The 13,507-nt window shown below is 47.9% G+C and overlaps 2 protein-coding genes across 4 annotated transcripts in view; both read left to right on the top strand.

The window, feature by feature from the left end:
• The window catches only part of sbf1 (SET binding factor 1), an 88,067-nt gene that overhangs the window by 56,114 nt on the left and 18,446 nt on the right, over positions 1-13,507 (top strand). For all 3 annotated transcript variants that reach the window (XM_083757546.1, XM_083757547.1, XM_083757548.1), the window contains 8 exons: positions 3,887-4,059; positions 5,329-5,402; positions 6,821-7,013; positions 9,325-9,452; positions 10,853-11,028; positions 11,349-11,485; positions 11,767-11,974; positions 12,512-12,708. In XM_083757546.1, coding sequence (XP_083613672.1) covers positions 3,887-4,059; positions 5,329-5,402; positions 6,821-7,013; positions 9,325-9,452; positions 10,853-11,028; positions 11,349-11,485; positions 11,767-11,974; positions 12,512-12,708 — 1,286 coding nt within the window. The remainder of the gene's footprint in view (positions 1-3,886; positions 4,060-5,328; positions 5,403-6,820; positions 7,014-9,324; positions 9,453-10,852; positions 11,029-11,348; positions 11,486-11,766; positions 11,975-12,511; positions 12,709-13,507) is intronic.
• On the top strand, positions 909-2,036 carry LOC310853285 (actin, cytoplasmic 2-like; the record flags this gene model as incomplete). Its single annotated transcript, XM_083757562.1, has 1 exon — positions 909-2,036. One exon carries the CDS (start codon positions 909-911, stop codon positions 2,034-2,036), a length of 1,128 nt encoding a protein of 375 aa, XP_083613688.1.

The raw sequence follows: 13,507 nt of genomic DNA on the forward strand, positions 1-13,507 counted from the left end.
CACACACACACACACTGGACACCTCCAGACCACACACCTAACTCCTCATGTGCCAAGTGTTTTTACCTGTTTGTGGGGCGCCAGCCCCTCCTATATACAGCTTTTCTCCCCACACGTCTCGATATTTGCCATTGACGATGAAAGGAGAAATTAGGTCAAATGTCCGCCAAATATGATGTCAATTTGTGGCAACACAAACAAAACGTACGCTGTATGTAGACGAGCAAATCGGAGAACCAATCACATAAATTGAGTTTTTTCATGAGATAATGTGTATAATGATAAGAGCGTCCCTCACTTCACATGGGTGTGATTATTTTTTCCTTTAAGGACCTGGCACTCTGTGTAATCAAAGCTACATGTACATTACACTGACACTGTACGGCTCTAGCAGTGATTCTCAACCCGTTTAATTTCAAGGACCCCCAGTTTGACATGCATTTCTATCTCTGGGACCCCCAATTTATATAACTAATAATATAACTCTGAGAGGTCCATTTGTTTCCATTTGTACACTCTCCGCGGACCCCACTTTGGAAACCGCTGCTCTACATCCGAGGGTGATGAGATCGTTGTCTTGACAGGATCAACGCTTAAAAAAAAATAACTTTTTCTCGGTCAAGGCCCAACTATGGACCTCTACGTCACGTCAACGTCACGTCAACGTCACAGCGAAAAACATAAAAGGGACGAGAGGTAGAAACGGAAAGGTTCCGTAGAGAGACGAAGTCCCTGTCAGAAGGACAGCCGTAACTATACAATATTTATACATGCATTATATAGCAATCTTCTTAGTACTCGCTCACTAAGCTTTACAAGAGGAAACTAAATAAAAGCTACTTTATTAGGAAGAAACTAGATTAAACAGTTTGAAGTAAAGAACAGTGGACTAGGTATAGAGAAGAGCCATGGAGGAGGAGTTCGCCGCCGTGGTGTTCGACAACGGAACCGGCGTCTGCAAGGCCGGCTTCGCGGGGGACGATTCCCCCCGCGCCGTCTTCCCGTCGCTCGTGGGTCGCCCCCGCCACCAGGGGGTGATGGTGGGCATGTGCCAGAAGGACAGCTACGTGGGCGACGAGGCCCAGAGCAAGAGGGGCATCCTGACGCTGAAGTACCCCATCGAGCACGGCATCGTCACCAACTGGGACGACATGGAGAAGATCTGGCACCACACCTTCTACAACGAGCTGAGGGTGGCCCCCGAGGAGCACCCCGTCCTGCTCACCGAGGCCCCCCTGAACCCCAAGGCCAACCGGGAGAAGATGGCCCAGATCATGTTCGAGACCTTCAACGTCCCCGACATGTACGTGGCCATCCAGGCCGTGCTGTCCCTGTACAGCTCGGGGCGGACCACGGGCATCGTCATGGACTCCGGGGACGGCGTGACCCACACCGTGCCCATCTACGAGGGCTACGCCCTGCCCCACGCCATCCTGCGTCTGGACCTGGCCGGCCGCGACCTCACCGACCACCTCACCAAGCTCCTGACGGAGCGCGGCTACTGCTTCACCACCACGGCCGAGAGGGAGATTGTGCGCGACGTCAAGGAGAAGCTGTGCTACGTGGCCCTGGACTTCGAGCAGGAGATGGCCGTCGCCGTCTCCTCGTCCTCCCTGGAGAAGAGATATGAGCTGCCCGACGGACAGCTCATCACCGTGGGCAGCGAGAGGTTCCGCTGCCCCGAGGCCCTCTTCACGCCTCGCGTCCTGGGCATGGAGTCGTGCGGCATCCACGAGACCACCTACAGCAGCATCATGAAGTGTGACATGGACATCCGCAAGGACCTGTACACCAACACGGTGCTGTCCGGAGGCTCCACCATGTACCCGGGCATGGCCGAAAGGATGCAGAAGGAGATCTCGGACCTGGCGCCGTCCACCATGAAGATCAAGATCACCGCGCAGCCGGAGCGGAAGTACTCCGTCTGGATCGGAGGCTCCATCCTGGCCTCCCTGTCCACCTTCCAGCAGATGTGGATCAACAAGCAGGACTACGACGAGTCCGGCCCCTCCATCGTCCACCGCAAATGCTTCTAAACGGACAGTTCCTCTTATTCTCCCTCCCCGACCCATTGCCCCAAAATGACGCAGAACAGACGAGCCCTCCATCGTCGCCTCCGGTCATTCCGGTTCTCCATACATCTGGCCAGCTCGTTGGTGCTTTGCGCTCCTGCATCTTTCTCGAGTACATCCACATATGTTGGTGATGGACGTCCTCTTGAAGTGTCCATGACAACAAAAATATATGATGTGGAGACAATAAAGACTATTATTTTCATTATTATTGAAGGTGGCAACAACATTTGCTCTGTGAAATATTTCGGGGGCATATTTAGAATGTGTGCAGGCTTGAGTATGTTGAATCTAGTTTGCATTAATGAGGATTTAGTTGACACAATAAAATAAAATGTCGATAGTATTCCATGTGGGGCAGACGGCCTGTCACAGCCAGATTTGGGAGAGCAGCGTAGCTTTGTTGTTTGCGAGGAAAGCGGTAAAATGTGACTTTCGTGGTTGTTTTCGTCTCAGATTTAGTGCGACGGAGCGTCACAGTATAACTATGGGGACACAAAAGCGACACAAAAGTAGGACCCGGAAGTATCTCAGGAGGGGGCGCTCACGTAACGGCTAAAATACTGATTTGTATTCTTTTTAGCTATTAATTCCACTGTACGTACAGCACCATGTCCGTCTCTGAATAACTTGGCCTCTTTTTTTCATTTTCATTTTATTGTCTTAATAAAGTGACTGTTTGAAGATCAGTTTATGTTTAGCACTTATGACCTACATCCATTTCCAGCCAAGTCTAGGGACTTTGAGGATATTACAACGTTTGTTTAGATGACTTTAATGGCGTACATTATTACAATGTTTGTTTAGATGACTTTATGATGTAAATTATTACAATGTTTGTTTAGATGACTTTATGACGTAAATTATTACAATGTTTGTTTAGATTACTTTAATGACGTACATTATTACAATGTTTGTTTAGATGACTTTATGACGTAAATTATTACAATGTTTGTTTAGATGACTATGATGTAAATTATTACAATGTTTGTTTAGATGACTATGACGTACATTATTACAATGTTTGTTTAGATGACTTTAATGACGTAAATTATTACAATGTTTGTTTAGATGACTTTAATGACGTAAATTATTACAATGTTTGTTTAGATGACTATGACGTAAATTATTACAATGTTTGTTTAGATGACTATGACGTAAATGATGCTGCCGCCCAAGTCTAGGGACTTTAATGTTAATGTTTTTAGTTAACTAAATGAGTGTTTTTTTCCCGTTTTGTTTGTTCTGTCTCGTAAGGTGACTTTGAGTACAAAGAAAAGCGCTGTTATAAATGTAATGTATATTATTATTACTGGCAGTGTGCACCGATACTGGATCTCTTGTCCACTAGTCCCCTTCCTAACATTTTTGTCTAGTTTTTATTTGTTGACAATTGTCAGTATATTTAGTCTTAGTTTTAGTCATCATAGCTTAGTTTTCATTCAGTTTCGGCTTAGTTTTGTTTGGCTTAGATTTGATTGTTACTGTACTGTACGACTGATACGGTGTGTTTGTTACTGTACGATTGTTACTGTATGATTGTTACTGTACGATTGTTACTTTTTATTTTCGTGTCTTGTCGTTAAGACCCATCCCTTACGGGATTATAAGACACCAACAACATAAACAATATCACGTTCACTTCTCACACAGAAGTTACACCAAGTATTTGATAAAACAAAAACAGTACGATTGTTACCGTACGATTGTTACTCTACTGTACGACTGATACGGTGTGTTTGTGTTACTGTACGATTGTTACTGTACTGTACGATTGTTACTGTACGACTGATCTGGTGTGTTTGTTTGCCCAGCATCGCCGGCAGCATGGCGGAGAGCTACGACACGGAGAGCGGCTTCGAGGACGCCGAGAGTTCGGACGTGGCGAACTCCGTCGTTCGCTTCATCAACCGCTTCGTGGACAAGGTGTGCAACGAGAGCGGAGTGACCAACGAGCACCTCAAGGCTCTGCACGCTATGATACCAGGTATGGACCTCAAGGCTCTGCACGCTATGATACCAGGTATGGACCTCAAAGCTCTGCACAACATGATACCAGGTATGGACCTCAAAGCTCTGCACACACTATGATACCAGTTATGGACCTCAAAGCTCTGCACAACATGATACCAGGTATGGACCTCAAAGCTCTGCACACACTATGATACCAGGTATGGACCTCAAAGCTCTGCACACACTATGATACCATGTATGGACCTCAAAGCTCTGCACACACTATGATACCAGGTATGGACCTCAAAGCTCTGCACACACTATGATACCAGGTATGAACCTCAAAGCTCTGCACACCATGATACCAGGTATGGACCTCAAATCTCTGCACACACCATGATACCAGGTATGGACCTCAAAGCTCTGCACACACTATGATACCAGGTATGGACCTCAAAGCTCTGCACACACTATGATACCATGTATGGACCTCAAAGCTCTGCACACACCATGATACCAGGTATGGACCTCAAAGCTCTGCACACACTATGATACCAGGTATGAACCTCAAAGCTCTGCACACCATGATACCAGGTATGGACCTCAAATCTCTGCACACACCATGATACCAGGTATGGACCTCAAAGCTCTGCACACCATGATACCAGGTATGGACCTCAAAGCTCTGCACACACTATGATACCAGGTATGAACCTCAAAGCTCTGCACAACATGATACCAGGTATGGACCTCAAAGCTCTGCACACACTATGATACCAGGTATGAACCTCAAAGCTCTGCACACACTATGATACCAGGTATGGACCTCAAAGCTCTGCAATGCAGGGCTGGACTGGGACAAAAATTCGGCCCGGGCATTTTCGCGTGAATTTGGCCCAGACCGGCCCACCACAACCAGCGCGCAGATAGCAGAAACTCTACCGCCCGCTCCGTCGAGGCACACACAAACAAACAAGCCCCTAATACCACCACTTTTACAGAACAACATGAATGATACAAACCAACAGACAACTACACAACCCTTTGTAGAGGGTTTATTTGTCATTCACTGATACAGGTACAGTGAAATTATCATGATGGCAGAATGGCAGCAAAAAAGAAAAAGGTTATTTTTATTTTTATCATGGCGGCCCCCTACGGTCGCGGCCCACCGGGAAAATGCCCGGTATGCCCGGTGGCCAGTCCAGCCCTGCTGCAATGAGTCATTTTGGGGGTCCTTGACATAAGCATGAGTGTAACGTGAAACCAAATGGACCCGTAACTTCTCTCTCTCTCCCTCCAGACATCGTCCAGATGCACATCGAGACTCTGGACGCGGTCCACAGGGAGTCTAAGCGACTGCCGCCGATCCAAAAGGTAACCAATTCCTATTTTTACTGCCCCGCGGAGCCCCGCCCAGCAGACACGCCCACCCCCCTCCTCCTCTCCGCCAATCACAGCTCAGTCTTACAACAGAGTCACGGCAGGTACGTCTGTCTGCCTGTAAGGTCAGCCAGCACGCTGTGTGACTCTCAGCACGCAATGCATGATGGGTGATGTAGTTTCTACATCTGTCACCTTTTAAGACTTGTTTGGACTGGCGTGCCTTCGCTTTAGGAAGGGTGCTGTTATTTAACCCCAGAGAGATAGGGAGAGAGAGGGAGGGAGAGAGAGGGAGGGGAGAGAGATAGGGAGGGGAGAGAGATAGGGGGGAGAGAGATAGGGAGGGGGAGACAGAGGGAGGGGGGAGAGAGAAAGAGAGGGAGGGAGGGGAGAGAGAGAGAGGGGAGATAGATAGGGGGAGAGAGGGAGGGGAGAGAGATAGGGGGAGAGAGAGAGGGAGGGAGGGGAGAGAGATAGGGAGGGAGAGAGAGAGAGAGGGAGAGAGGGGAGAGAGGGAGAGAGAGAGGGGTGGGGGGGCTGAGGCTGAGCTGAGCTTGTCTCCACACGTTTTTGGCACTGACACACACACACACACACACACACACACACACACACACACACACACACACACACACACACAGGCATCCTCATTTCACGATCACTGCCAAACGAACGCCCTTTGTACATTATAGTGCATGACTCTGTGTGTGTGTGTGTGTGTGTGCCTTTTGTTTCGTGACTCCATTATAAAACGGTATACAAAGTGTGTCATCATGGTCTGGTAATACAAAAGGCAACAACAGAGTTATTTTTCACTCGCCAAACAACAACGTTCGGATTGGTGGTGCATCCAGTGACTGTAAACTGGCTTAATTTTGAACTTTGAATTCATTTGAATTTTTAAAAGACTAATATTTGGAGTGTCCTTCTAAAGACAGACTAAGACTATTTTTTTTATTTTTTTTATTTTTTTATATTTTGATATTTGTTGATATTTATATATTTTGATATATTGATATTGATATTGTTGCAAAACAGTTTGCAAACTGTACATTACAATAGCTGCTTATGATAAAACCAGAAAAAGCACTAAGTTGCACACTGGACAAGTTTCTTCGGAAAACAGACGAAAAAACGCAGCTACAAATCCGAAATTGCGTCCGGTGAGCTGGGACCTTAAGTCTTGTTTAATTATTTATACAGGCTCCTCCTTATTCTAAAAACTAAGACCTGTCAACATGAACACTGCTTGTAAAGCATGGTTGTGAAGGCATGCTTCTGATTGGTCGTCACCCGCTATCCTGCTTGGACATGACATGCTAACAATGCTCCTCTCCTCTCCTCTCCTCTCCTCTCCTCTCCTCTCCTCTCCTCTCCTCTCCTCTCCCTCTCCCTCTCCCTCCCCTCCCCAGCCCAAGCTGTTAACCCCGTCCCTGCTGCCAGGGGAGGAGTTAGTGATGGACGGCATGCGGGTCCACCTGATCTCTGACGGCCGTGAGGAGGCCACGGGGGCCATGGGGGGTCCCCCCCTGCTGCCAGCAGAGGGCGCCATCTTCCTGACCACCTACCGGCTCATCTTCAAGGGCACGCCCACCGACCCCCTGGGTGAGCGCGCACACACACACACACACACACACACACCCCGCTTCACGTTTTCATAGCTTCTGGTACAGTATGTACAGTATTCAGGCTTGATTTCATTCTTCTTTTGATTGATTGATTGATGTATTGATCTGCCTAGATGTGTAGAGATGCTCCGATACCAATCTACGAGTACTTAACCCATTCTGACCTGAGATCACATTCTAAAAATGTCTTCTACATCCTGACAGTTTTCTGAAAAAGCTATGTTTCTATGTCAGTCGTTCTTTGATTTTTCAAAAATAGCAGTCCTACAAGCTCTCTACTGACAGTGACAGTGACTGACGATACCCACTCATAATCAAAATAAAAAAGAGAGCACTTAAGTTCTACAACCACCTAAAAGAAAGTGACCTAGATGCACTCCATAACAAGGCACTCACACACAGTGAAACTCTAGAGAGATGCCCCCTCAGCCAGCTGGCCCTGGAACTCCGGGCACAAACACAAACAGAGCCACGAGATAGAAAACCCATTGGACTAAACCAAATTATAAAACAGCAAAAGGAAAACTATCTGACACACTGGAAAGTGGCAACACAAAAGCAGAGTAAACTAGAATGCTATCTGGCCCTAAACAGAGAATACACAGTGGCAGAATACCTGAGCACTGTGACCGACCCAAAACAAAGAAAAACCTTAACTAGGTACAGACTCAGTGAGCACAGTCTCGCGATCGAGAAAGGCCGTCATAGGCAGACCTGTATCCCGAGAGAAGACAGACTATGCACCCACTGCACACTAAATGAAGTGGAAACCGAGCTACACTTCCTAACCATCTGTCCATTGTACCAAGACATCAGAGACACATACTTCCCACAGATTACAACCACACACGGAGATTTTGAAAACATGACCAATGACAAAAAACTCCCATATCTGCTGGGCGAAGTACAACAATGTGCAAACACAGCAGCAAGATTTGTGAGTTGCTGTGATAGGAGAAGGATATCAAATGGAACACAACCACTGTAAAGACTAATCATTGTGTATATGCCTGCACTATACCTGCATCGAGTGATCTTGAACATAGAAGTTGATCTATTGAAGAATCTGACAAAGTACATAATTTTTGTTTTTGTTTTGATTGTATTGCTGTATTGTTGTACTGTTCTTTCTGCTTTGGCAATGTAAACGTATGTTTTCTCATGCCAATAAAGCCCTTTGAATTGAATTGAATTGAATTGAATTGACTAGTGCTGCCGTAATTGTCCAAAAATTGGATTTGGATATTCGTTTTAAAAACCCACGTGGATTCGAGCAATTCGACCCATTCGGATTTCGGATTTCAATTCGAGCCATTCGGATTTATTAATAATTATATTTACACCAATACAACCTGAGAGACATTTAAGATCGCATTGCTGGCGCAACTCTCTCTCCGCGCATTGGTGCTGCTGAAAAGCAAGTTGGAACACAACGCATGCATTCTCCCTTCTCCAGTAAAACTTTTTTTTTCTTAAATGAGCAATCCTACCACACAGCCTTATCAAAACGAGGCACGGAGGCAGTATTAATTTAATTCACAGAACAGAACACTGCATTGCTGCTGCTGCTGCCGGACCCGGCACCACATTTCATCCTTACGCATTTTATTTATCTTCTTATAATTTCCTGAAGGATAAAGTCGCTTCATGATTCTCCCGTCTGTCCAAAACAACACCGACCCAGATTCTGATCACTAGATACGCTGTTGACGGAAGATTTCACCATTCTGTGCAGCCTACACTCACTGCGCAAAGAACGTAAAAGGCTCCCGCGGCCCCGCCCGCCCTGTGCTCACTACGCAGGCTGCGCTGCTAGGAAGAGTACGAGGCAGAGATGATTTATTCTTTAATGTATGCCGGTGTCGGCGTGTCGCTTGGCAAATATAACTAATCTACAAGCTCACAAGTCACAACGCGTCGCTTACCCATGGCACCGTCTCGCGAAAACTAATAATAATAATAAATAAAATATATTTTTTATTATTATTTTTAATTCGGACCTTAATTTGATATATTCGGTTATTCATTTATTTTTTGGATTCGGAAATGGATTCGGAAAACGAATATTCGTTGGCAGCTGTAATAGTGACGTCAGAACTTTGGTGCTCTATGTCCAATTACAGGGCTCGAATCCATGCTAAGAATGATATTGGGCGGGTTCGGACGAGATTAGGGTTTATAATGCACAGCGAAGCAGCTTTCTGGTTCTATGCCCCGACGGCCTGGAATAAACTCCCATTGCATTATTTTATTTATTTAAAATCTCTGTTTGTATTGTTGGTCCACAGTGGGTGAGCAGGTGGTGACTCGCTCCTTCCCCGTCGCCTCGCTGACCAAGGAGAAGAGGATCTCTGTGTCTCTGCCCATGGACCAGTTCATCCAAGAGGGCTTACAGCTCCGTTCCTGCACCTTCCAGGTAGGTTAGAGGTAGCCTGGTTAATAAACCAGACCGAATCAGCCGTTGGCAAAAATAAATTGCCTGCCGGCGGATTTCGGTCTGGAGAGGCTCAATTGTACGCCCATTTCCTACACCAGAGAATGTGGGCGGCCAATCGGGACACGGTATGCAATATGGGCGGGCTTTGGTACAGTGACTTTCAATGCTTGAGACCTTTGACTGACAGTAGCTCTGACCAATTGCGTCAAAGAGAAAATGTTTCCCTGGAAATGAAATCCAAGCTGAGCCTCCCCAGACTAATATCCCGCGGTCCGTGCGATATTAGTCTGGTTTATTAACCAGGCTAGGTTAGAGGGCTTACAGCTCCGTTCCTGCACCTTCCACAGAGCTGCCAACCTGCACACATTTTGTGTACCAACCACGCAATTCTAGGCGTATAGACATCTAGAATTGCGTGGTTGGTACACAAAATGTGTGCAGGTTGGTAGCTCTGCTTCCAGGTAGGTTGGAGTCTGAGGTGGGTTTCCAGACTACGGTGGAAGATTGTGGCTTTTGACTGCAATGAAAAGTTCATTCCATAGTTTAGATTGGGAGTAAGTCTGTAGTTCTGACTGTAATGGGAAGTTCATTCCATAGTTTAGATTGGGAGTGAGTCTGTAGTTCTGACTGTAATGGGAAGTTCATTCCATAGTTTAGATTGGGAGTGAGTCTGCAGTTCTGACTGCAATGAGAAGTTCATTCCGTAGTTTAGATTGGGAGTAAGTCTGTAGTTCTGACTGCAATGAGAAGTTCATTCCGTAGTTTAGATTGGGAGTAAGTCTGTAGTTCTGACTGTAATGGGAAGTTCATTCCATAGTTTAGATTGGGAGTAAGTCTGTAGTTCTGACTGTAATGGGAAGTTCATTCCATAGTTTAGATTGGGAGTGAGTCTGTAGTTCTGACTGTAATGGGAAGTTCATTCCATAGTTTAGATTGGGAGTGAGTCTGTAGTTCTGACTGTAATGGGAAGTTCATTCCGTAGTTTAGATTGGGAGTGAGGCTGTAGTTCTGACTGTAATGGGAAGTTCATTCCGTAGTTTAGATTGGGAGTGAGGCTGTAGTTCTGACTGTAATGGGAAGTTCATTCCGTAGTTTAGATTGGGAGTGAGTCTGTAGTTCTGACTGTAATGAGAAGTTCATTCCATAGTTTAGATTGGGAGTGAGGCTGTAGTTCTGACTGTAATGAGAAGTTCATTCCATAGTTTAGATTGGGAGTGAGTCTGTAGTTCTGACTGTAATGAGAAGTTCATTCCATAGTTTGGGAGGCAGAAAGGAGAAGAGTCTTCCCCTCATTATACACATAAACCCCACCTTTAAGAATGAGTGTCTTCGGTGACATCTTGGTTATTAAATATTCTTCCTTCATGTCCCGCCTGCAGCTGATGAAGATCGCCTTCGACGAGGAGGTGGCGTCGGACCTGGCCGAGGTCTTCAGGAAACACATGCACAAGCTGCGCTACCCGCAACACGTCCAGGGAACCTTCGCCTTCACCGTGGGACAGAGTGGCAAGATGGTGGTGGAGCACAAGACCAAGGACAAGAACCAGTCCTTAAAGTAAGACATCTCTCTCTCTGTCCAGTAAAGACTGATGTCTCTCTCCCTCCAGGACCCTGTCTAAGAACTTGGTAAAGAGTGCTAAGCGGACCATCTCTCTCTCTCTCTCTCTCTCTCTCTCTCTCTCTCTCTCTCTCTCTCTCTCTCTCTCTCTCTCTCTCTCTCTCTCTCTCTCTCTCTCCAGTAAAGCTTGATGTCTCTCTCTCTCTCCCTCCAGGACCCTGTCTAAGAACCTGGTAAAGAGTGCTAAGAGGACCATATCTCTCTCTCTCTCTCCAGTAAAGCCTGATGTCTCTCTCTCTCTCTCTCTCTCTCCCCAGGACCCTGTCTAAGAACCTGGTAAAGAGTGCTAAGCGGACCATCGGCCGTCAGTACGTGACCAGGAAGAAGTATTCTCCCCCAACCTGGGAGAACCGGAGCAGCTTCCAGTCTGAGATGGACGAGGACGAGATCTCAGGTACACGCACACACACACACACACACACACACATACGCACACACATGCACATACACACACACACACACACACACACACACACACACACACACACAGCACATTCCACTCTTTCTGGAACATCATATCATCATACTATAATTCAGTCAATGTCTGAATGTGTGTCTGTCTGTCACTGTCACTGCCGTAGCTCCTCACAGCCTGCACCAATCACTCCTGTGTGTGTGTGTGTGTGTGTGTGTGTGTGCGCGTGTGTGTGTGTGTGTGTGTGTGTCTCTCTCCAGTCTCAGAGGAGCTGGACCCCTCCTCTCTCACCCTCTCGTCCACCATGCGGTCGTCGGACCGCCAGACCATGTCCAACGTGGTGGAGCGGGCCTGTTGCCGTGACTACCAGCGGCTCGGTCTGGGCACACTCAGTAACAGCCTGACCCGCTCCAAGAACGAGCCGTTCCGCATCTCTACGGTCAACCGCATGTACACGGTCTGCAGGAGGTGAGCGCGCACACACACACACACACGCATGCACGCACGCACGCACGCACCCACCCAACTGCATGTACACGGTCTGTCGGAGGTGAGTGCACGCACACACACACACACACACGCACCAAACTGCATGTACACGGTCTGCAGGAGGTGAGTGCACATGTTTTGTCCATTATCTCAGGAACCACTTGAAGAAGCTTACCAGAGTGTAGCAGAGATCCAGTAGAACTAGAAGACAAGTCATATTATGTTGGGTTGAGCTCAGGTGCTGCACTCTGACAATAGCAGATCTACAAGCTCAATTACGTAACTTTTGAGCTTCAAAGATTCCCCTGGAACAACATATTTTCAGATGGGGGTCTTCATGTCCTTGACATGAAATATTGAGAACCACTGATATAAAAACATGAGTTTTTTTATTTATTTCGACGTCAGGCATGAATGGGTTAACCTTTGAATTTGTTTGTGTGTGTGTGCGTGCGTGCGTGTGTGTGTGTGTGTGTGTGTGTGTTACCTGTGTGTGGTACCTGTGTGTTTCCACAGCTACCCCGGCCTGCTCATCGTGCCTCAGAGCATCCCAGACTCCACCATCCAGCGGATCTCTCGCTGTTACCGCCAGAACCGCTTCCCCGTGGTCTGCTGGAGGAACTCGCGGACCAAGGCGGTGCTGCTGCGCTCAGCCGGCCTCCACGCCAAGGGAGTGGTGGGCTTCTTCAAGTCCCCCAACGCCCCCAGCTCTGGTAAGGTTCTAGTCCCCCAACGCCCCAGCTCTGGTAAGGTTCTAGTCCCCCAACACCCCCAGCTCTGGTAAGGTTCTAGTCCCCCAACGCCCCCAGCTCTGGTAAGGTTCTAGTCCCTCAGCTCTGGTAAGCTTCTAGTCCCCCGGCTCTGGTAAGGTTCTAGTCCCCCAGCTATGGTAAGGTTCTAGTCCCTCAGCTCTGGTAAGGTTCTAGTCCCCCAACACCCCCAGCTCTGGTAAGGTTCTAGTCCCCCAACGCCCCCAGCTCTGGTAAGGTTCTAGTCCCCCAACGCCCCCAGCTCTGGTAAGGTTCTAGTCCCCCAACGCCCCCAGCTCTGGTAAGGTTCTAGTCCCCCAACGCCCCCAGCTCTGGTAAGGTTCTAGTCCCCCAACGCCCCCAGCTCTGGTAAGGTTCTAGTCCCCCAACGCCCCCAGCTCTGGTAAGGTTCTAGTCCCCCAACGCCCCCAGCTCTGGTAAGGTTCTAGTCCCCCAACGCCCCCCAGCTCTGGTAAGGTTCTAGTCCCCCAACGCCCCCCCAGCTCTGGTAAGCTTCTAGTCCCCCAACGCCCCCCAGCTCTGGTAAGGTTCTAGTCCCCCAACGCCCCCAGCTCTGGTAAGGTGCTAGTCCCCCAACGCCCTCAGTTCTGGTAAGGTTCTTGTCCCCCAGCTCTGGTAAGCTTCTAGTCCCCCAACGCCCCCAGCTCTGGTAAGGTTCTAGTCCCCCAACGCCCCCAGCTCTGGTAAGGTTCTAGTCCCCCAACGCCCCCCAGCTCTGGTAAGGTTCTTCACTCCACCAGCC

This window comes from Protomyctophum parallelum (assembly GCF_964188405.1).
Source record: "Protomyctophum parallelum genome assembly, chromosome: 22".
In the NCBI taxonomy this organism is placed as follows: Eukaryota; Metazoa; Chordata; class Actinopteri; order Myctophiformes; family Myctophidae; genus Protomyctophum; species Protomyctophum parallelum.